At 39.7% G+C, this 25,541-nt stretch overlaps 1 protein-coding gene across 7 annotated transcripts in view; it reads left to right on the top strand.

Annotated features, from left to right (window-relative positions):
* add3a (adducin 3 (gamma) a) overlaps positions 1–25,541 on the top strand; it is a 245,037-nt gene that overhangs the window by 156,618 nt on the left and 62,878 nt on the right. For all 7 annotated transcript variants that reach the window (XM_059946998.1, XM_059947001.1, XM_059947003.1 and 4 more), the window contains 5 exons: positions 12,736–12,874; positions 12,962–13,113; positions 15,911–15,991; positions 23,125–23,274; positions 23,355–23,498. In XM_059946998.1, coding sequence (XP_059802981.1) covers positions 12,736–12,874; positions 12,962–13,113; positions 15,911–15,991; positions 23,125–23,274; positions 23,355–23,498 — 666 coding nt within the window. The remainder of the gene's footprint in view (positions 1–12,735; positions 12,875–12,961; positions 13,114–15,910; positions 15,992–23,124; positions 23,275–23,354; positions 23,499–25,541) is intronic.

Here is a 25,541-nt window from a genome sequence, read left to right as displayed (position 1 = left end):
AAATGGAAAGAATATGGCTCAGCTGTAAATCTGCCTAGAGCTGGCTGTCCTCAAAAACTGAGTAAGCATGCGGAAGTGGACGAGTGAGAGAGACCTATGGCAGCTCTGGAGGAGTTAGAAGTTTCTGTGGCTGAGCTGGGAGAGACTACACATACAACTGTTGCCCAGGTGCTTCACCAAACCCAGCTTTATAGACGAGTGGCAAAGAGGAAGCCACTGTTGGTTTTTAAAAAAACACTCACGTGATCTCTTGGCTAGAGTTTACCAGAAGGCATGTGGGAGACTTTGAAGTCAGCTGGAAGAAGGTTCTATGGTCTAATGAAACCAAAATTGAGCTTTTAGGCCATCAGACTAAACACCACGTATCATCAAAAACACACCATCCCTACTGTGAAGCATGGTTGTGGCTGCATCATGCTGTGAGGATGCTTCACTGCAGCAGGCCCTGGAAGGCTTGTGAAGGTAGAGGATAAAATAAATGCAGCAAAATACAGGGAAATCCTTGGAGGAAATCCTAATGTCTACAAGAGAACTGCGACTTGGGAGAAGACTTGTTTTCCAGCAGGAGAATGATCCCAAGCATAAAGATGGAGTGGCCAAGGCAGAGTCCAGACCTCAATCCAATTGAGAATTTGTGGCTGGACTTGAAAAGGGATGTTCCCTCATGATCCCCATGCAATCTGACGGAGCTTGAGCAGTTTTGGAAAGAAGAATGGGGTAAGACCGCAAAGACCTATCCACACAGATTCAAGGCTGTAATTGCTGCCAAAGGTGCATCTACTAAATACTGACTTGAAGGGCATGAGTAATCATGCAATCAATTATTTTATGTTTTATATTTGTAATTAATTTAGGTCACTTTGTGGAGATATGTTTTCACTTTGACACAAGTATTTTTCTGTTGATCAGTGTCAAAAAAGTCAAATTAAATCAATGTTGTAAAACAATAAAAATGAACATTTCTGGGGGGTGGGTGAATACTTTTTATAGGCACTAAATGTGCCTAAGACTTTTGTACAGTCCTGTTCTTCAGCTGTGGTCTAAATGGTTCAGCTGTAGTATAATTTTGAAGTTTCCCATTAATTTTTCTTGCATTTTTATATACATTAGAATACTTAATTTATTGGCATAAGTCATGAAATTTGTTATTTTGTGGCAACAATATATTACAGGCATAACAAATTTAAGTTGCAATAAAATAGTGTGAAAGAGGAAATGCAGGGTAATGTCCATGGGTTCATGTACTGTTCAGAAATCTGATGGCAGAAGACAAGCTATTCTTAAAATGTTGAATGTGTGTTTTCAAGCTCCTGTGCTTCCACCCTGATGGCAGCAATGCGAAGAGGGCATATCCCAGAATGTGAGAGGCCTTATTGATGTATGTCACTGTGTTGAGATGTCTTTAGTAACAGGTTAACAGCCTGTGTAGAAACATCCAAGTGTTGGTTTATAACTTTGTTCCCTATTCCTGTATCACTTGAATCCTCTAGTACCTATCTTAAAAAAGTTAGTATTCATGTGTCCAGTGTCTGGGGTAGGGAAGAAATTTCTTACCATTTCAGTCTTAGTTGCTGTGCCCCCTTTGAGACTGTGACCCCCTACTTCTTGACTCGTGTAGATTGGGTGGTATTGCAACAACAACCATAAACACAATATCAGCAAGATCAAGGGAATTGATTGTGGACTTAAGAAAGGGGATATCTGGAGAACTCGGTTCTTATTGAGGGGTCAGCAGTGGAAAGGATGAGGAGCAGTTTCAGGTTCCTGGTCTCAGAGGATTTATGCACTTTGATGGAATCACAAAGAAGACACCAGCAGCTGTACATCATTAGGAGTGTTAGAGATTTGGTGTGTCATGAACGACACTTATAAATTTTTATAGATGTATGGCAAAGAGCTTTCTGATTAGAACCACCAATGCACAGGAATGCAAGAAGCTGCAAAGGGTAGTAGACTTTGTCAGCTTCATCACAATCACAACCGTCCCCACAATAGAGAACATCTTCAAGAAGCATAAACATGAGAACGGCTGCAGATGCTGGAAATCCAAAGCAACACATAAAAATGCTGGAGGAACTCAGCAGGTTAAGCAACATCTATGGAAATGAATAGTCAGTCAATGTTTCGAGCCAAGACCCTTCTTCAGGACTGGCAGAAATTAGAGGATAATGTGTTGGATGCAGAGGCTGATGAGGTGGTAGATAAGGACAGGGGGTACTCTATTACTGTTTAGCTGGCGGAAAGATGGGTTGACCACGAATATGCAAGAAATTAAGGAGATGTGGGTGAGGGCAGCATCAATTGTGGAGCAATGGAAATCCTCTTATTTAAAGGAGGACATCTCTGATGTCCTGGAATGGAAAGCAGCTTCCAGATGCGGGGAGGATGGTGAAGAAACTGAGAAAAGGGAATAGCATTTTACAGAAAATGGGATGGGAAGAGATATTGTCAAGATAACAGTGAGAATCAGTAGATTTATGAAAGATGTTGGTTGATAGTTTCTGGAGATGGAGATCTTCAGGAAACAGTGCTTCAAGAAGGCCACATCCATCTTGAAAGACCCTTACCTTCTTGACATCCCTCTTCCTTCCTACCATCTGGTGGGGGGGGGGTGGATGGAGGGAGCACAGGTGCATGAAGATGCACACTCATTTTAGGGAAAGCTTCTTCCCCCCCCCCTCCAGATTATTTTTTAATTTATAGATTTTTGAATGGTTGCACTGTAGCTACAAAACAGAATTTTTTTTATATCTGTGATAATAAATGTGATTCTTGTACTAGGACAATGTTGAAACTCAAGCAACTTCAATGACCTGTTGGTTATGTGAAGTTCATCTTTCACTATAATCATCTAGTACTTGAAAAATTGTCTGGCTTCTATTTGCCAAGGACAGGTAAACGGAGTTGTGCTGAATATACACAGCGGCCAGTTTATTAGGTACACTTGTTCACCTTGTTAATGTAAATATACAATCAGCCAGTCATTTGGCAACAACTCAATGAATAAAAACATGTAGACATGGCCAAGTTGTTTAGACCAAACATCAAAATAGGGAAGAAAGTGATATAAGTGGCTTTGACTGTGGAATGATTGTTGCCAGGCAGTGTGATTTGAGTCTCTCAGAAACAGCTGATCTCCTGGGATTTTCACTTATAGCAGACTCTGAGAGTGACAGTGACGTGGGTGAAAACAAACTTATTAACGAGAGAGGTCAGAGGAGAATGATCAGACTGGTTCAAACTTGACAGGAAGGCAACAGTAACTCAAATAATCATGTGTTAAAACAGTGGTGTGCAGAAGAGGTTTTCTGAATGCACAACATGTCAAACCTTGAAGTTGCTCTACAGCAACAGAATACCACAGAGGCCACATTCTTAGGGACAGGAGGTCATTAATGAAGTGCCCACTGATTGTATGTTCTGGAAGAAAGAAAACATGAGTTAAATCCATGTGACTCAAAACATTGCCTATGGGGAGTGGAGGAATGGTATACTAGTCTTTAAGAAAATTTAGAGCTAACTCCAGGATAGGGAGAGGAGCAGCCAAACCAAAACTAGAAATATCCAACAGGTGGTGAAAGGATAGGGTCTGGACTCTTTGGCTATTCCTGTGAATGTGCTGGGGACCAGCAGCAGCTGCATCATGTTTGACAAAGTGTAGCTGCAGCCTCTTGAAGCCGAGGGGATTCATTGAGCTGAGAATGCCAGTGCCAGGGACTAGTTCAAGGGTCGGCAACCCGCGGCTCCGGAGCCGCATGCGGCTCTTTGATCTCTGTGCTGCGGCTCCCCGTAGTTTGTTAGTTTTTGAAATGTAATTCGAAATTTGAAGATTATGGTGATCTTGTACAATCTAAAAACGTGGTGGAGACTCCATTTCCTGGCACATCCAAACCAGCTCACAATTAGCCACCGTTCCGGCTAAGGGAGATAGCCTACGGGGGTTTGTGAGTACGTGTCTTTTGGAGCATCCGCGCCCACGGGGACAGGTTGAGGGAGGCTTTAAATCAAGGCTGTTTAGTTTGAATAAAGTTACCTTTGACTGCAGTGTCTTTATTTTAGCGCTGCGTGTAGCGCTACACCGCTACAATGTGTTTTTTATCGCTATTAATATACATCACCACTGCCAATGCCTGACACCCGCCAGTGCGCGCTTTCTTTTAATTCTTCGATCCAAGGTAGGCTACCTATGGAGTAACCTTCAACCCAACGTCTTTTTTTCGGAGTTCAAAATGTTTTTGTTGCATGCAGAAATGTAATTTCATTTTCTCTGCAGGAGTTCATCAATTTCATAAATGCAACACATTATAGTTTGTTTATACATAGCATAAAGGCAAAAAAAAACGTTGTATGCAGTGTTATTTCATTTTAAATGTCAAACGGGTTTTGTGGCTCCCAGTGTTTTCTTTTCTGTGGGAAATGGGTCCATATTGGCTCTTTCAGTGGTAAACGTTGCCGACCCCTGGACTAGTTGGTGCCAGATTCTCAACAGAGGTCCAAGTACTTAGTTCCTTGAAATGTTTGACAAATATAAAAGCATAAATGTGAATCAGTGAATTGCAGTGTAGCCTGATATCTAATTTCATGTAAAACTGGTAGATATCAAGATTCTTTGCTTTCTATCTTGCTTGTGTTGCTTACCTTCTCTGCTCTCCACCTTCTCACTTGTAATTGGGAAGGAGGTTACTTTGCAGCATCTAAGTACGACCAACTAATTTGGAACTGTAAGTTAAATTACAAATACGAGAAAATCTGGAGATGCTATGTATTCCAAAGCAACACACAAAATGCTGGAGGAACTCGGCAGGCCTGGCAGCATCTGTGGAAAAACGTAAACAATGTTTTGGGCTGTGAAACCTTTGTTAGGGCTGGAAAAAAACTTGTCATCTTTCTTTCCCCAGTCCTGATGAGTCTCTGCCTGAAACGTCAGCTGTTTACTCTTTTCCTTTTAAAGTAAAATGTTCTAGCCAAAGATTTCCCCTGATGAATGGTTGAGAATTGCAGTCTGCCCTGTTTCTTAGTGGCTTTGTACAAGTATTATGTTCTCTAGAAGAGCTTGGCTATTAATTCAATTGTAGTTATAAATAAAAGAAAACAGATGTTAATTGTTACCATGCTGTTTGCTGTCATTTCCACATTTCTTCAGATTGAATCTGGTTATTTTGAAGTACTTTCCAAGCCAGTGATTCAAGTTTAAATTGACGCATTAAGTTTTATCCAAATCAAAGCGTTCAGTTCTTTAAACAAAATCTTTTGAAGTAATGTTATAGGCAAATCCATACAGGAATGTTGAATGGATGAATAGTTGTTCATCCCACACCTTAAGATCTGAATATACAGCACTTTGACTATCATAAATCAAAACATTGCACAACATTGAATTCTTTGTTCAATAAAGCTGCCTTAGAACAATGTAGTTATTGAAGAGACATTTGATTTCAGTTTTATTTTTGAATGTTAATGGTAAACTGTATTTTCACACATCCTGTTTACAGTTTGAGTGCCATTGGGGGTGGTCTAACCACGTGTAAGTTGAAAATAAGACTCAGTTTTGTGCCCTTTATAATTTTAAAGATCTGCTCTTGTCCAAAAACAGCTTAGTCACATGTTTAGTTCTAAATGTTCAGAAATTTTACTATGGGGTAGCAACTTATAGGAAATCCTGGAGGAACTCAGCAAGCCAGACAGCATCTATGGTAAAGAGTAAATTGTTGACATTTTGGGCTGTTACCCTTCATCAGTTACATGGGTGCTGCTTTGGATTTTCAACATCTGCAGATTTTTTTCTTGTTTGTAGCTGAGGTAGGAGCAGGTAATAGTAATAAGTACTTTATTGATCCCAAATGGGAAATTATTTCATTACACCAGCAACATTTAAAAACACGCAGCAATAATAAATATAATATTAACTAATAAAGTACAGATTAATATACGCAATAATAATTTACCAATGTACAATGTGTACATTGCTCAACTGGTAATACAGACAAAGCAATGTGAAAAAAGTAGCAGGCTGTAGGACAAGCTCATTAGATCAACTATGGTAATAGGGAAAATGGGTCAGCAGTACCTGTGGAACATCAATTCTCCATCCTACCCCCTTGAGAGTTTGTTTGTTATTGGTGCCTATTAAATTAACTTCCACCCCCCCCCCACCCAAGATTGAGCTTCAGACCATAATGCATGCTATCACTACCAAATTACACTTCAGTAAAATGGTCCAATTTTGCCTTTGCCCCATCTGTTGAATCTGCATCAATGTCTTGTTACATCTAGCCATAACTAGTTGATTGTTTTCTTAGCATAGAACATAGACATCTACAGCACGTTACAGGTCCTTTGGACCACAATGTGCCGACCATGTAACCTACTCTAGAAGCTGCCTGGAATTTCCCTACAGCATAGCCCTCTATTTTCTAAGCTCCATGTTACCTATCCAAGAGTCTCTTAAAAGACCCTATTGTATCCATCACCAGCAGTGCATTCCATGCACCCACCACTCTCTATGTGGATAATCCTACCCCTGACATCCCCTCTGTACCTACTTCCAAGCTCCTTAAAACTATGCCCTCTCATGTTAGCCATTTCAAGGTAACTTATTTTGCTGTCATCCAGAACCTTGCTGCTAGTATTGTTTGTGTGTAATCCCTATGATAGTTGACTCCTAAATAATGTTCTCCACCATAATTTTAAATCCTTCCATAGTGTTGACTCTACTTATTCCTGTATTTTTGTACAACTTTCTAAATCTTCATGTTAACTACACTTCTCCATACTAGCCACTCTCTCAGCCTCTCTCTAGTGCGCTCTCCCACGTCTAGATTTAGTTGTACCATTGGGTGTGCTTTTGGCTCCCAAGTTACTGATCTTAACTATCAAATGGGTTTTTTCAAAATCTCTCTGTGTCCAAGCTTGTGGTGATACTGTGATGTTCTAATAATATTGCTTGAACTTATCCAGAAAGATATCAAAGGATTAATACCCATTAACCTATATTACAGTTTTGAGAGCCAATTTTGAGACAAAGCAGCATACAAGGGATGGAAGGGGTTTGCAAGAGATATATGCAGAATATTATGAGTGCAAACCATCTTGCAAAGATGTACAGTGGCATGCAAAAGTTTGAGCACCCCTGGTCAAAATTTCTGTTACTGTGAGTAGTTAAGTGAGTAGAAGTTGAACTGATCTCCAAAAGTCATAAAGTTAAAGATGAAACATTCTTTTCAACATTTTAAACAAGATTGGTGTAATATTTTTGTTTTGTACAATTTTGGAGTGGGGAAAAAAAGGAAAGGAACACCATGCAAAAGTTTGAGCACCCGCAAGAGATTTGAGCTCTCAGATAACTTTTACCAAGGTCTCAGACCTTAAATAGCTTGTTAGGGCTATGGCTTGATCACAGTCATCGTCAGGAAAGGCCAGGTGATGCAAATTTCAAAGCTTTACAAGTACCCTGACTCCTCAAACCTTGTCCCAACAATCAGCAGCCATGGGCTCCTCTAAGCAGCTGCCTAGCACTCTGAAAATTAAAATAAATAATGCCCACAAAGCAGGAGAAGGCTATAAGAAGATAGCATAGCATTTTCTGGTAGCTGTTTCCTCAGTTTGTAATGTAATTAAGAAATGGCAGTTAACAGGAATGGTGGAGATCAAGTTGAGGTCTGGAAGACCAAAAAAACTTTCCCAGAGAACTACTTGTAAGATTGCAAGAAAGGTAAATCCAAACCCCCATTTTGACTGCAAAAGACTGGAAGAGTCATCAGAAGAAAACCTTTCCTGCGTCCTCGCCACAAAATTCAGCGTCAGAAGCTTGCAAAGGAACATCTAAACAAGCCTGATGCATTTTGGAAACAAGTCCTGTGGACTGATGAAGTTAAAATAGAACTTCTTGGCCGCAATGAGCAAAGGTATGTTTGGAGGAAAAAAGGGTGCATTTTTCATGAAAAGAACACCTCTCCGACTGTTAAGCACATGGGTGGATCGATAATGCTTTGGGCTTGTGTTGTAGCCAGTGGCACAGGGAACATTTCACTGGTAGAGTGAAATTGAAATGAATTCAATTAAGTACCAGCAAATTCTGGAAGCAAACATCACACCATTTGTAAATAAAAAAGCTGGAAATGAAAAGAGGATGGCTTCTACAACAGGATAATGATCCTAAACACACCTCAAAATCCACAGTGGACTACCTCAAGAGGCGCACACTGAAGGTTCCCCGACCTAAACATCATCAAAAATCTGTCGATAGACCTCAAAAGAGCAGTGCATGCAAGACGGCCCAAGAATCTCACAGAACTAGAAGCTTTTTGCATGGAAAAATGGGTAAAAATCCCTCAAACAAGAATTGAAAGACAAGCTGTGATACTTGCCAAAGGGGGTGTTACTAAGTACTGAGCATGCAAGATGCCCAAACTTGCTTCAGGCCCTTTTCATTTTTTGTTATTTTGAAACTGTAAAAGATGGAAATAAGTAATCTTTCTTAAAATATTAAAGAAATCTGTAACTTTATGCCTTTTGGAAATCAGGTCATCTTTTACTTGCTTAGCTATTCGCAGTAACAGAAATTTCGACCGAGGTGCCCAAGCTTTTGCATACCACTGTATTTTGAAGATTTTTTTATATTTCGCCTTCTGTTCTTGTCTTGTTGATTTCAATCTTATTCAATGCATTAATTGGTGAGAAATGGAGTCAATTGTGGTTTTGTGTCCAGTCTCCAGGCTTCTTGGCCTCCAGGCTGAATACTCCACTACAAATCAAAATATTTTTTTAAAAATGGAGGTCTTTGCCTCATTTAAGAATGTATTATTGGGCTGTCAATATACGTTATATGTGCTTTTGGTTATATTGGGCTGATATAGATGAACGACTGCCTTGGGCTGATTTGGAATTGAATACTGTGAAACAGTTTCACTTAACCTCATTTTTAGGAGCTTCTTTACCTGTACAAATGGCCAAAGTTATTAATTTAAATTTATATCCTGTGATTAAGCAGTCATTATGAATTTGGTTCCAGTTTCGTAACTTTTTTAATCTTAAAAAATTTAAACTTTTTAGTTTAATTTATCAAAATTATTTATTCAAACCTTCATTAAGTGATCCTACCTTTCTTTTTGGAGGAATAAAGGGGTTTATTCCTTCATGGATCTGTTCCAAGATGGCTGATGTCTTTTGAGAAATTAATAACTAAATATTCTCTCTCATATTCACATTTTCTGCAATATCTTCTGGTCAGATGCTTCTTACAAAAATTCTTAAGTAATTTTTCATATCTACAAGATTCTGACCTGTTAGATATTATTTTAAATATGAATCCTTTACTGAAGGGTTTTATTGGGAAATTTTATAATTTATTGTTACAACAGCACAATTACCCTTCATTTAAGATTAAGCAAGATTGGGGGAGAGAGAGCTTAACATGACCCTCATAACAGTAGATTGGTTGCAGATTTTGAAGTTGGTTAACTCTTCTTTGATCTGTGCCAATCACTCTTTAATTCAATTTAAAGTTGTACATTGTTACTATTTGACAAAGGAGAGACTGTTTAAAGTGTTTCCTAATGTTGATAGTATGACAGATGTAAAACTGAGACAGCTACATTGACACATATGTTTTGGTCGTGTTCTGTGCTGAAACATTTTTGGAAGTCTGTTTTCTCTATAATTTCTAAAGTTTTAAAAATTAATTTAGTGCCTAATAAATTGACAGTTTTATTTGGTATAATCCCTCAATATATTCATGGTATTTCTCCATCAGACCAACATGTCATTGCATTTGTTACATTATTGGCCAGAAGGGCTATTTTGTTGAAATGGAAAGATGTTTCTGTTCCTACTTTGATACAGGTGATGTTATGTCTTAGTTTGGAGAAAATCAGAAGTCGAACTTTTGATTCTCGATTTGATTTTGAGAAAAGGTGGGGTTCATTTGCCCGCTACTATCATCTGATTTGTGTTAATTAATATGGTCTCTTTCCGAGTTTTCTTTAAGTGGATTTGAGTTGGTGGATTGTTGGGTTTTTTATGGAAGCTTGTATGATGTATAGCTCTGGGTTTGTGCTCCCAATAGGTTTTTCTCGTTTACTTTTTTTTCAGTTAGTAGAGGTTCTTTTTTCCTCCTTTTTCAAAAAAATATTCTTAACACTTTATTTTCTCTTATTATTGATATATTGCTTAGCTTTGTTAATCAGTTATTTGCTCATTTATTTCCTTATTGTATATAATGACATTAACAAAAAAACAAGATACATTAAGTCAATCTTCAATAATAATTAATAAAAAGATTTTGAAATAAATAAATAAATAACGAATCTTACCAAACTCAGAGACTCAATCAGCCCAAAAACACATGCGATCAAAATGTAAATCATAGTTGAAAGAAGTTGTTTAATGAACTGTCTGAAGGATGTTGCCATTGGATGCGCTGTTTGCTAATGTCATCTTCTCTTCTTTAACCACTCCTTAAAATAGGATGACCAAAATTCTATACAGTATTCTAAGTATGTCCTCAGAAATTACTTGTGCAGCTGTAACGTTGTCTGAACTTTTTTGTACTTAGTGCCCTGACTTGTGAAGGCCAGTATACTAAACACTCTTTTCACAACCATATCTCCCTGTGATGCCACTTTTAACAGACTATGAACTATGAAACTCTGTTTCAGTACATTCCCCAAGTATCTTTGCCATTCACAGTTCAAGTTCTTCTCTGGATTGATTTTCCAAAATCTATCCTCTCATTGAACTCCATTTGCCACCCTTTAGCCCACTTCCCAAACTGAGCAAAATCTCTCTGTAGTCTATGATAACCACCTTCACTATCTGCAACTGCTGACTACGTATCATTTGGAGTGGCACAGTAGCATAGTGGTTAGCACAATGCTTTATAGTACTGGCAAACTGAGTTCAATTCCCACAGCTACCTGTAAGACTTGGTATGTTCTCCCTGTGACTGTGTGGGTGCTCAGATTTTTTCGCACAGTCCAAAGATGTACCAGTTGGTAGGTTAATTGATCATTGTAAATTGTCCTGTGATTAGGCTGGGATTATATCAGGACATTGCTGGGCTTATTCTACGCTTCATCTCAGTAAATACAGACACACGTAAGCTAGGCGTGCTGATCAAGCCTTGTGCATTTACATCCCAATTATTTATAAGTGAGAAATAACAAAGGTCCCAATGCCATACCATTAATCACCAGTCTCTGCCCTCTACTTCCAATTTCCTAGCCAATTTTGAATCCACCTAACTAGCTCTGATTGGATTCCATGGTTGTTAACCTTCAAGACCAGTCTTAGTAGCCAGTATCTACTGAGACAGCTTCATTTAACCTTTTGGTTACCATTTCAAATAGCACAGAGTGATGTTATTTTCCCATGAAGTTAACCACCCTGATTCCGAACCAAACTCTCTTATCTAAATGTTAATAAATCCTGTCCCTCAGATTCCATGCAGTAATTTTCCCACTGCTGATGGCAGACTAAACAGGCTGTAGTCTCCTGGGTTGTCCTTGCTACCCTTAAATAATGGAGTGTTAGCCACCTTTCCAGTCTTGGGATCTATAAAGCCTTGTGAGATTTTCCTTAACCTCATCTGCCAGAGAGGTGCTGGCACCTCTTGTGCTCTCTTTGTGGTTTCAATCTTAGAGAAGATATTTTTGTTTACAAATGTGCATATTCTTAAAGCTTTTATAGTGATGGGGGTACTTACTTGCCCCCAGCCCCCAATGTGTACTTCCTCCTTTTTCAATACTCCTCTCTGCTGAGGTTGTCTTAACTTATCAAGTTTACCCTTCACACTAACACATTAACAATGATGTGCTTCCTCTGTATTCTTCATATCTCGCTCGAGTCTCTCATATGCCCTTCATGTCTTCCCTTCAAAAAATAGCTGTCCCAATTGACATACCTTATTCCTTCAAAATCAGCATTGCTTCAGTTTAAAACCTCAACCTGTGGATCTGTCCTATCATTTTACTATCTTATAACTTCTAACTTAATCTTCTATTAATGACACGCCCTTCTAGTGGAGCTACATTATAGATCCGCAAAAGTCAGCAGGAATTTGAGCGGCAGGTGTGCAAAAAAATTGGTCAGTTGTAAGAATAACAGGGTTATATTAATAGAAGATTTTCATTTAATTAGAGTGACCTAAGAGTGACCTCATCTCAAGGTAAGATGCTGGTTGAGGCAAGGTAGGTAACTGAGGTAGCAGTCAGGGAGTGCCCTGGCTCTAGTGATTATAATTCTATTAGTTTTAAGATTGTAAAATGAACTGGTCAATCCTCCAAGGATGTAATTTCTAAGCAAACTGATACAGTCTTCTGACAGTATCAATGTCCTTATTCCAGAAGTGAATTTGCTGGTTTCTTTGATTCATATAATAACTTATCAGCAGTTGATGCTCTATCCTAGTATTGTATAAGTCACTTTGGCAGTCTTCTAGTAAAATGTTGCATACAGAAAATAGCTGATAAAATACGAGGCTGTGTTGATACCAAGACTGTTGCTTTATCTGTCAATACATTGGTAGCTTTAAATATTTGTATGAGTATTTTCAGAACATGCTTATTTATTTTTTTTAAGAGATTGGGCATGATACATCTTGCACCAGTTAATTGACATGTAAAGTGTTCGAATTTTGTTTGTAAAATATTATTCATGCTGGCCATTTGTAGTTTAGGATACGTAGCTTGACTTAAGATTCCATATTTAATGTTTTAATACAAACCCATTTGATTCTAGGCATTTAGGGATGAGCTTGAGGTCCTCATTCACGAACAGATGAAAAAGGGTAATAATCCTGCGGGTCTGCTTGCCCTGCAACAAATAGCAGATTTCGTAATGGCAAGTTCTGTTGCAACTTTACCTTCAACACAACTTAGTAAGTGGCTGTAAAGACCTTTCAACATAAAATTAGAGAATGCAGAATTGCTGCCTCAAGTTTTGACAAGTTTTGCATTTTCTTTAGGCCTAGGAATTGCCACACCCATCAATGATCTTCACGCCATTGAATCTGCTACCTTTTCGAAAGGAGAGAAGTTGATCCGCTGTAAAGTTGCGAGTCTGTACAGAATGGTAGATCTCTTTGGATGGGCACATTTAACCAATAGCTACATAACAGTAAGTATCCATTTTGGGTTTAAGATATTTTTGAATCATATCATGCTACAGTCTGTTACTAAGGTGGTGGTAGCAACATGCCTAGAATATGATAATAGGAATGGGAAGAGTCAAAAAGAGTTTATAATAAAGAAATTGTTCATTGAGTCTTTCAGATTGTTGTGTATCCAGTGGGATTATTAAATAATATATATGCGTGTGATCGGAGTTCCATTTCTGGAGTGTTTCTGAAGTTAGTACTCATTACAATCTTGGTTCACAATTACAGATTATCTCTATCACTCGGAGTTTGACCTGGAAAAGTGTGAAGTAATGTGCATTTGGTAGGTCAAAATTAAAGAGACAACACACTATTAAAGGCAAGCCCCTTAATGCTATTAAGGAGCAGAGGGGTCTTGGGGTTCAAGTTCTGAGTTCCTGAAAGTGGCTACACAGATTGATAGGATGGTTAAGAAGGCCTATGACATGTTTGTCTTTATTAGTCGAGGTGCGAGTTCAAAGTTTAGGAAGTTATGTGCAGCATTATGAAACTCTTAAGCTGCATCTGGTGTATTGCATACAGTTCTGGCCAGTCCATTATTGGAAGGATGTTAAAGCTTTGGAGAGGCTACAGAAGAGGTTTACCAGGATGCAACCACAAACCCCATTTCCAGAAAAGTTGGGATATTTTCCAAAATGCAATAAAAACAAAAATCTGTGATATGTTAATTCACGTGAACCCTTATTTAACTGACAAAAGTACAAAGAAAAGATTTTCAATAGTTTTACTAACCAACTTAATTGTATTTTATAAATACACACAAATTTAGTATTTGATATCTGCAACACACTCAACAAAAGTTGGAACAGAGGCATGTTTACCATTGTGTTACATCACCTTTCCTTTTAATAACACTTCTTAATTGTTTTGGAACTGAGGATACTAATTGTAGTAGATTTGCAATTGGAAATTTTGTCCATTCTTGCTTGATATAAGACTTCAGCTGCTCAACAGTCCGTGGTCTCCGTTGTCTGATTCTCCTCTTCATGATGCGCCATACATTTTCAATAGGAGATAGATCTGGACTGGCAGCAGGCCAGTCAAGCACACGCACTCTATGTCTACAAGGCCATGCTGTTGTAGCCCGTGAAGAATGTGGTCTGGCATTGTCCTGCTGAAATAAGCATGGGCGTCCCAGGAAGAGACGTCACCTTAATGGCAACATATGTCTCTCTAAAATCCTAATATACGCCTCAGAGTCAATGGTAACTTCACATACATGCAACTCACCCATGCCGTGGGCACTGATGCACCCCCATACCATCATAGATGCTTGCAATTGCACCTTTTTGCTGATAATAATCAGGATGGTCGTTTCCATCTTTGGCACGGAGAACTCGACGCCCGTTTTTTCCGAAAACTAGCTGAAATGTGGACTCATCTGAGCACAACACACGGTTCCACAGTCTTTCGGTCCATCTGTGATTAACTCAGGCCCAGAGAACTCGCCAGCGTTTCTACGTAGAGTTGATGTATGACTTTCTCCTTGCTTAATACATTTTCAAGTTGCATTTCTGGATACAGCGACGGACTGTGTTAAGTGACAGTGGTTTTCTGAAGTACTCCGGAGCCCAGGTGGCTATAATTGTCACAGTAGCATGACTGTTTCTTAGGCAGTGCCGTCTGAGGGCTCAAAGATCACGTGCATTCATCAATGGTTTCCAACCTTGCCCTTTACGCATTCTGAATTCTCTGAATGCTCTGAATACTCTGAATTCTCTGCAATCTTGCATTGGGAAATGTTCCTTTTGAACTGACTAATAACAATTCTCTCATGAATCTTGGCACAAAGGGGTGAGCCACGACCCATCCTTGCTTGCAAAGACTGAGCCTTTGATGGACGCTACTTTTATACCCAGTCATGATACCTCACCTGCTACCAATTAGCCTGCTTAATGTGGAGTCTTCCAAATCAAGTGTTACTTGAATATTCTGTGCACTTTTCAATCTTATTTTAACTCTGTCCCAACTTTTGTTGAGTGTGTTGCAGCCATCAAATTCTAAATTTGTGTATATTTACAAAGTACAATTAAGTTGGTCAGCAAAACTATTGAAAATCTTTTCTTTGTACTTTTGTCAGTTAAATAAGGGTTCATGTGACTTAACATATCACAGATTTCTGTTTTTATTGCATTTTGGAAAATATCCCAACTTTACTGGAAATGGGGCTTGTAGATTAGAGAGATGGGCTAATATGAGAGGCTGGACAGACTTGGGTTATTTACTCTGGAGCAGCGGAGACTGAGGAAAGATCTAGTCCAGGAGTTCTTAACCCTTTTTATGTCATGGACCTATACCATGAAGCAAAGTGTCTGGACCCCAGGTTGAAGACCCTTGTAATAGAGGTTTATAAGATTTTGAGAGACATAGATAGATAGACAGTATCTTTTTCCCATTGTTGAAATATCTAATACCAGAGACCATGTATTTAAGGTGAGGGAGGACTAATTTCAAAGGAAATGTGAGGGATAGTTTTTTTAAAGAGTGGTGGATGTAGAGGCGGAGACATTAGGGACTTTTAAAGGTGTTCAGATAGCTACATGAATGTGAAGAAAATGGAAGGATACGTACTTGATGTAGGCAGATGAAATCAGTTTAGTTCACTGGTTAATTAGTAATTTAGTTGGTTCAGTAGAACTTTATGGACTGAAGGACTTGTTCTTGTGCTGTACTGGTTTATGTACTAAATAATTATGTGATTAGATTCTAAAATAATTATTGACAGATTCAAACCTTAAATGACTTCTCACTTTTCAGGTCAGAGTAAACAAAGAACAGGAACATTTCCTCATTATTCCCAAGGGCCTTTCTTATTCTGAGGCCACAGCTTCAAATCTTGTAAGTTTGCAAGCATTATTTGTTTATCTGTATCTATTTCCTTGATAAATCTAAGAGCTACTATCTCTTTGAGATAAACATGAGCCTTATCAGCCTTTGTGCAATGGATCTCGTAGAAACCTCTTCAAAGATGAAGAGTATCCAGGTATTCATGCCAAAGTGTACTCCTTATTTAAATGGCCAGTTGATCCTGTTTTAGCAGACACTGCTGAACTTTGAGAGTGCAAATTAGATGTCATATCCGCAACATTCCTTAAGGAGTTCCGTAAGAATTTTCTATATTATGATGTTTTGTTTTGAAACTAATGGCTTTTTTTTTGAAGAATCTAAAAATATAGAACTAATCAAATATGTACTGTCCTGGAAATAAAAAAAAGTTCTTTAATTTGTTCAATTGCTAACGAACTGAAACATTTTATAATTAAACAATTTCGGTGCATTTTTCCTCACACAGCAACTTGATAAAACAATCAGTGTTTTCAGTGTGAGCTAGAAAAGGGGGAAAATGCAGTACTTATAGTTAAAATCCTTAACAAAAAAATTTGTTCTATGCACATGTAAAATCAATATTTATATCTGCTACTGAGGAGAGGGAGACAACAGAGCACTTGTAATGCAGTTGGAGAATTTACACCTGCTGCAGTTATTAAGTAATTCTTTATTAAGTTAATCAACCACATTTTAATGTAACTGGCACTACTCTGGCATATCATACTGCAGATCTGGTTAATATTCCATAATATTGATGTAGTTCAACCTTCAAAGTAAATTTATTTTCAAAATACTTGTCACAATATACATCCCTAGGACTAGTTTTCTTGTGGACAATCACGTTGGATACAAAAAAACGCCATAAAATCAAGGAAAAACCACACACAAGGCGGAATACTTGTGTAAAAGACGACAAACTGTACAAATACAAAAAATATAATAATAATAAACAATAAGTAGCAAGAAAATGAGATGAAGAATCCATAGGAGGTGGGAGAAGTTCAGTTGGAGTGAGTGAAGTTTACGCCCCCCCCTCCCCCCACCGGTTCAGGAGCCTGATGGTTGAGGGTATTAAACTGTTCCTAAATATAGTGATGTGGGTCCTGAATCTCTTGTGCCTCCTTCCCAGTGGCAAAAGTGAGAAAGTAGCATGGCTGGACACTGGGGGTCTTTGGATGCTGCTTTCGTGCGACACAGTTCCTTGTAGATGTGCTCAGTGGCTGAGTGCTTTACCAGTGATGGCTGTATGCACTGCTTTCTGTAGGCTTTTCCGTTTAAGGGCATTGATGTTTCCATTCCTTTATAAGGAATCCTTAATTTCATTAGGCAGGACTCACCCAGACTGTTAAGGGTCAAGTTGCCATTTGTTTGCTGGAGAATAAAGGCTGATTTATACTTGTGCATATAGGTTACGCCATAGCCCTGATTTTCACTTCTGAGTCGGCCCTACGCCGTAGCAAGCATGCGTTGTTGTGTGCCGAAAAGCTAGTTGGCGGTGGGGTTTCTATGCCACTGTGTTGAGTTTTTCCGTGAGAGACATGAACGAGGAAATGCATTTCAAACATTTTTGCATGTCGGCATTTGACAATTTGGTTCATCTATTTTGCATCGGTGTACAGACATGGCGGAGAAGAAGCAAGTGGAAATGCATAGGAGGAAATGTGATGCTATCAAGCAGACCAATCACAGTTGCTGTGGTCTGCGTCGCCGCAACGCATGTGTTGCTTTTTTGGGAAGGTGCACATCACCCTACAGCATAGGGCACGCGGTACCTACGGCATACATGCGACACAGAAGTATAAATCAGCCTTAAAGTGTACGTTAGAAGTAATTGCACTCATGTTGATTTTTGTCAGTACTCCTACACCTTCCCATTCTAATTTCATGCACTGATACAACCTATCAGTATACTCTCCACTTCTATTGGATGACATTTGAACCTTCACAACCTTCTAAATAAGTAGAGGCACTGCTGTGCTTTCTTTGTAATGGCACTTGTGTGCTGGACTCAGAACAGATCCTCTGAAACAATGCTGAGGAATTTAAAGTTGCTCACCTTCACCTGAGGGCTGGCTCATGGATCTCGGGTTTCCTCCAGGAGTCAGGTAATCAGCCCCTTGAACCTGCTGACATTGAGTGACAGGTTGTTGTGGCACAATCCAGCCAGATTTTCAATCACCCTCCTACGCATGTATATGCAGTTTTGTCACCACCTTTGATTCAGCTAATGACAGTGGTGTCACCAGCAAACTTAAATATGACTGTGAGACTAAGCACAGCTTCAGTGCCTTAAGTGTAAAACAAGTAGAGTACACAGCCTTGTGTTGTACCTGTACTGATGTAGGTTGTGGAGGTTGCCAATCTGAACTGACTGGGATCTGCAAATGAAGTAATTGAGGATCTAATTGCACAAGGAGGTATTGGATGTAGAGCTGTAGTCAATGAAGAGCAAGCTGGTGTATGCATCTTCACAGTCAAGGTGTTCCAGGGTTAAATGAAGAACTAATAAAAAGGCATTTGCTGACTTGTTGTGACGGTAGGCAAACTGGAACAGATCCAAGTTGCACTTCAGGCAGGAGTTGATAAGTTTCATCAACTTCTCAAAACATTTCATCCCAGTGGATGTGACTGCTACTTAATCAATTGAGGTAGGTTACCATATTCTTCTTTGCTTGAAGCGGGTGTGAGCATTCCAGCCAGTTGATAGCACAGATCTTCAGTACTTGGCTGGGTCCCCAGTGTGGCCAGATGCTTTCCATAGGTTCACCCTCCTAAAAGATTCTCTCACGTCAGCCTCAGAGTCTGAAGTCACTGGGTTGTCAGAGGCTGTGGGAGTCTGTGATAGTACCTCCATATTTTGTTGGTCAAAGCGAAAATGAAAGACATATACAGACAGAAATACTTTATTGATCCTGAGGGAAATTGGATTTCGTTACAGCCGTGCCAACCAGGAATAGTGTAGAAATATGGCAATATAAAACCATAAATAAATAATAATAAGTTAATCATGCCAAGTGGAAATAAGTCCAGGACCAGCCTATTGACTCAGGGTGTCTGACACTCCGAGGGAGGAGTTGTAAAGTTTGATGGCCACAGGCAGGAGTGACTTCCTATGATGCTCAGTGTTGCATCTCGGTGGAATGAGTCTCTGGCTGAATGTATTCCTGTGCCTAACCAGTACATTATGGAGTGGATGGGAGTCATTGTCCAAGATGGCATGTAACTTGGACAGCATCCTCTTTTCAGACACCACCGTCAGAGAGTCCAGTTCCGCCCCCACAACATCACTGGCCTTACAAATGAGTTTGTTGATTCTTTTGGTGTCTGCTACCCTTAGCCTGCTGTCCCAGCACACAACAGCAAACATGATAGCACTGGCCACTACAACCTCATAGAACATCCTCAGCATTGTCCGGCAGATGTTAAAGGACCTCAGTCTTCTCAGGAAATAGAGACGGCTCTGTCACGTACCCCGTGACCGGGTTACCAAACCGGCAGAAATAGAATGATACGTTGGAGTCTGGTATCACTGTTACTAAAAGTGTTTATTAGTAACTAAGTAATACAGTATCAAAAATGCAAATATACATATATAAAAAAATAAAAACACAAAATGCTAGCAGAACTCAGCAGGCCAGACAGCATCTATGGGAGGAGGTAGTGACGACGTTTCCAATATACATCCAATATGCATATAAAACAGGTTAGCAATGATATATACAGAACTGTAGAAATAAGAATCAAAACCAAGCTCTATCAAAGTCTAGGGGTAAATGAATAGTCTCAAGATAATGCAGAGTTCAGTTCAGTTTGGGTTGAGGTAGTTGCTGTTGTAATGTTGGGGGGCGGGGAGGGGAGAGAGAGAGACCGAGCAAGAGATGGGTAGCTGCAAGGCAAACCTTCCGTTGTCTTCCTGTTCCGTTGTACTGTTGTGGTCACTGATTATGACCCCTCTGTTCCAGACCAGACGGTTCTTCAGTGATGAGCTTGTCACCCAGGCGAGGGTGGACACACATACAAGCCCCCACTGGCCTGCCTTCACACACTGTGAGCCTCTGACCGATTCCCCCGAATCGATCCTCCAATCCCCCACCTTCCTGTGGGTGCACAACACTCTGACCCTTCTTGTAGACAGCCTCAGTGTTCTTTGACCAGTCTAGTTTATTGTCAATTCGTATTCCCAGGTATTTGTAATCCCCCACCATGTCCACACTGACCCCTTGGATGGAAGTAGGGGTCAGCGGTGCCTTAGCCTTCCTCAGGTCCACCACCAGCTCCTTAGTCTTTTTCACATTAAGCTGCAGATGATTCTGCTCGCACCATGTGACAAAGTTCCCCACCGTAACCCTGTACTCAGCCTCATCTCCCTTGCTGATGCATCCAACTGTGGCACTGTCATCAGAAAACTTCTGAAGATGGCAAGACTGTGCGGTAGTTGATGTCCAAGGTGTAGATGGTGAAGAGAAAGGGAGACAGGACAGTCCTCTGTGGAGCCCCAGTGCTGCTGACCCAGTGTTGCAAGCGCACGTACTGTGGTCTACCAGTCAGGTAATCAATAATCCATGACACCAGGGAAGCATCCACCTGCATCACTGTCAGCTTCTCACCCAGCAGAGGAGGGTGGATGGTGTTGGAGCTCCTCTAGTAAACAGATCCTTGTTGCTTGGTTTTACTTTATAGGAAATAATAGCATTATAGCCCTGACAAAGCTGTTGAGCATCATTCCGTGTTTTCACTTTGGTCCAGAAGTGCCACTTTGCATGCAAGATGGCTTTTTGGAGGTTGTACCTGGATCTTTTGTACCTGACTGCCACTGATCTGTCCTCAGCAGTTCATGGATGTGAGTGAGTGAGTGTGGTTTATTTAGGGCTTCTGGTTAGGAAGGACTCTAAATTATTTTGTCGGGGTACACTTGTCCATGATTGACTTTATAAACCATGGCATATTTGTTCAGATCCCCTGAGTCCTTGAAAGTAGTCCAGCCCAAGTTCAAAGTAAATTTTAACAAGAATGCATATACATCACCACATAAAACCCTGAGATTCTTTTTCCTGTGGACATACTCAGCAAATCTATAGAGTACTAACTATAACCAGTATCAATGAAAAGTCAAGTAGAGCATAGAAGATGACAAGCTGTTCAAATGTGAATCGAAATAAATGCAATAAATACCAAAAGCATGAAATAACAAGATAGAGAGTCCTTAAAGTGAGATCTTTGGTTGTAGGAATAAAAGGAGTGTAGTTATTCTCTTGTTCAAGAATCTGATGGTTATGGGTAATAGAACTTGAACCTGGAGGTGTGAGTCCTGGGCTTACTTGTACCTTCTACCTGATGGTAGCAGCGAAGAAAGAGCATGGCCTGGGTGGTGAGGGTCTTTGAAGATGGATGCTGCTTTCCTGTGACAGCGTTTCATGTAGATGTGCTCAATGCCCAACGGCAGACTTTTCCTCTGATGTACTGGACCGAATCCACTACTTTTTTGTAGGAATTTCCTTTCAAAGACATTGGTGTTCCCATACCAGACAGTCAATACACTTTCCACTTCACATCTATAGAAGTTTATCAAAGTTTTTGATGCCATGCTGAACCTCTGCAGTCTCTTAATGAAGTAGACGTGCTGTTGTGCTTCCTTCTCAATTAGTTATATGATGGGTCCAGGCCAAGTCCTTTGAAATAGAGACTCCCAGGAATTAAAAGTTACTGACGTTTTCCACTTCCGATCCTCCAATGAGGATTGCCTAATGGACCTCCTGGTTTCCCTCTCCTAAAGTCTATAATCAATTCCTTGGTCTTGCTGACATTGAGTGAGAGATTGTTGTTATGACACTACACAGCCAAATTTTCGATCTCCCTCCTGCATGCTGATTCAGCTAACAGCCAATTGGAATATGATGTTGGAGCTGTATTTGGCCACACAATTATAGATCTAAAGGAGTAGAGCAGGGGGGCTAAGCACACAGCCATGTGGTACACCTGTGCTGATGGAGATCCAGGATCCAATTGCACAAAAAGGTATTGAGGCCCTGGAACTGGATTTTGTACTTCATCCGGATTGGATGCTTTCCTTGGATTCTCACTCTTGAAGGCAGCCCGCACGTCATCTTCAGATACTGAGACCAAAGGATCATCAGGAGATGTGGGCGTGCGTGATGTTCCTCCAAGTTCTGACAGTCAAAGCGAACACAGAAGGCATTGAGCTCATATGGAAGCAAAGGTCTGCCGTCCCCCATGTCACTAGATTTAACTTTTGAGGTTATACCTTTCAAACCCTGCCACAACTGTTGAGTATCCAGAATCTCCTCTTTGCCTGTGAGATGGCTTTCTGGAGATCATACCAATTGTAGCATTCTTGATCTCTAGACTTGAATGCCTCTGATCTGGCTGTCAGTTAATTTTGGATTTCATGGTTCATTCAGGACTTATGATTGGGGGAAACCCTGAATGATTTCGCAGGGACACACTCATTTGCAGCTGTTCTAATTAAGTCTGTTACAATCGTGGTGTAGTCATTCAGTTCCTCAGAGTGCTTGAGCACGGCCCAGTCCACTGAATCCTGTAGCTAGGATGTGCTCTCTTCTCACTGCTGCCATCAGGAAGCAGGTATAGGAGCCTTAAGATTCACACCACCAGGTTCAGTAACAGTAATTTCCTCTCAACCATCAGGCTCTTGAACCAATGGGGATAAATTCACTCATTGAAATATTCCCACAGGATATGCACTCACTATCAAGGACTCTTCATCCTGTATTCTCAATTTTTATTTATTATTGTTATTTCTCTTTGTATTTGCAGTTTGTTATCTTTTGCACATTAGTTAAAAACCCAAGTTGATGTGGTCTTTTATTGATTTTATTGATATGGCTGTTATTCTATGTACTGTGTATGCCTGCAAGAAAATGAATCTCAGGGTTGTACATGGTGACATATGTGTACTTTGATAATAATTTACTTTGAACGTTTTATTTATAATTTTGTGGAGATGCTGTTCAAAAGTCTGGAGAAAAAAAACTGCTTAAATATTCTAAAAGATGTAGCTTGTTTGCAGCACCTAGCACAAGAAGCCAGTCTTTGATCTTAATTTTATATGGCCGGGATCATAAATATTAACCACAATGTAATTTTCCATCACATGAAAATAGGTGAAAGTTAATATACTGGGTGAAGTAGTGAACCAGGGGAGTACAAATCTGCAAATCAACCAAGCATCATTCAGCCCACATGCAGCCATCTATGCAACACGCCCTGATATCAGATGTGTGATCCATCTACACACACCAGCCACCGCTGCTGTAAGTATTTCAGTTTTCTTGTAAACCTTGTAGTTTTTTCAAACATTGATGAAATTTACTTCATTTTTATTAAATCACAGGTCTCAACCATGAAGTGTGGTATCTTGCCAATATCCCAAGAAGCCTTGATTGTTGGTGATGTTGCATATTACGACTATCATGGTTCACTTGATGAACAGTGTGACCGAATTCAGCTGCAGAAATGTTTAGGTACTGCTTGTAAGGTAAGGTTGCAGTCTCTCTTATAAGTGCTCAAAAGATGCAAGCAATGAATCATTCTGGCTTTGGTCTCCCTTCTATTATTCCATATTCTTTCCATCTCACACTCATTGAATAACATTAATGTGGTAATAACTGAGAAGATCCCAGATTTATTCCTTGAACTCTTCTAAACATGGTCTTAATTGCCAGAAGCAATTATCATTGGCATTTGTCATGAATTTTGTTGTTTTGTGATAGCAGTACAGTGTAATACATAAAATACACGGTGGATTCCAGTTAATTGGGCTGTTGGTTCATCAGGGAGGCTGCATATTTGGAACAACACTTTTTGGAAAAAAAAACAAAAACTAATCAAGAAAATTGCTGGGATTCCCTTCAACACACAAAATGTTGGACGAACTCAGCAAGCCCAGGCATCACCTACAGAAAAGAGAAACGGTGGACGTTTCGGTCCAAGACCCTTCTTTCCTGATGAAGGGTCTCAGCCCGAAATGTCGACTGTTTACTTTTTTCCATAGATGCTGCCTGGCCTGCGGAGTTCCTCCAGCATTTTGTGTGTGCTGCTTGGATTTCCAGCATCTGCAGATTTTCTCACCTGAAGGATTCTCTTCATTTTTTGGGCAGGGAACTGTTACCGATGAGTTTCTAGATAGCATCAGACTCGTGCACTGTGTGGCTGTTACATATAACACTGTTTGGAGCAAACTATTTTTAACTAGCATCAGTTAAGTGTGTTTGTGTTCAAAAAGCAGTGGTTTTTCTCACTGCTTGCATTCAATAAGCACAAAGTCAATTCAGAACTGCTTTGCTCTGAGGGTTGAAGCACTTAGGCTTTGACATGCCAGCAATGTCTGGGAATGAAAATGAAATTATTTCACTACTTCTAAGAGATTAGAAACTATGAAGAATTTAAAGGTGTTGACAATCACCTTGAATATTAAAATGAGAATGAAGATTTGGAGGACGTAATCATCAGCATTGTATGAAGGCAATCCATTATCTGCACTGGGTTTCTGTGCTGATTTTGTTCATTTACAGTAAAAAAAAAGATGTGGGTGAATTCCTCCGTTGATGAGTATTAGGAACTACATAATAGTTTTATAGTACTGCAAACGTATTGGTAGTGTTCTGATTTGTTCTGTATTACATTCAAATACATAATTTATTACTCAGTCTTTTTCAATTATTTCTTTGAAACTTTGGTTAATTGGGGCAGCTGCTTAATTGGGCCAAAGTGCTCCATCAGTGTATCGCAATTCACCAGAATCCACTGTACTATAAAGTACAATAAGTATATATAGTGGCGCTCCGGGGGGGGGGGGGGGGGGGATGCACTAGCCTGTTGATGACCAGTGGTATTTATTGTTCTTGTGTTAAAATGCTTTCATGGTTTCATGGGATTATGGTGGGATGTTCAAGTTTGTGTATTGTTACATTTTAGCTTGGGTTATACAGTCATTTGCATGTGTGTTTGTAGTCACTCTGACTGTAACCAGGGTGTGTAATAATCACCTCCCCGTCTATATGCAACTGAATGGGTCCTCTCCCCTGGTCATAGTGCTCGAACTGTTTTTGTGCTTGTCACAGTAAAAATGGCTGTTGAGTTAAACGAGCTTTCTTGTGTGTCACCATGAAACAAATGCACATACATACTGTATGTAATTATATATACTACATACATATATAATAAATACTATGTATGTAATTATGTACATACATAGTGAGGTAGTGTTATTGTTTATTCAGAAATCTGATGGCAGAGGGGAACAAGTTATTCCGAAAATGTTTAGTATGTTTGTGAGCTGCTGTAGTAACTCTGATTGTAGTAATGAGACGAGGTCAATTGTGATAACAGAGGCACAACTTTTGGAATTATCTTTCAAACTATGGTGCAGAAAATTTTGTTATTTGAAACTGTTCAGTTTTGGTACTGAATAGCATGGGGCCCAGTTGACCCTTTTGAACTAGACTTCACTGTGAGATTGTGTTGAATTATCTTGTAGACTTGTACTGAACAGATATAATTTAAGAATTCAAGGAATGCT

The sequence above is a fragment of the Hypanus sabinus genome, chromosome 22, assembly GCF_030144855.1.
Source record: "Hypanus sabinus isolate sHypSab1 chromosome 22, sHypSab1.hap1, whole genome shotgun sequence".
NCBI classification, from domain to species: domain Eukaryota; kingdom Metazoa; phylum Chordata; class Chondrichthyes; order Myliobatiformes; family Dasyatidae; genus Hypanus; species Hypanus sabinus.
The sequence above is the reverse complement of the archived record's forward strand: the minus strand, read 5'-3'. Positions and strand labels throughout refer to the sequence as shown.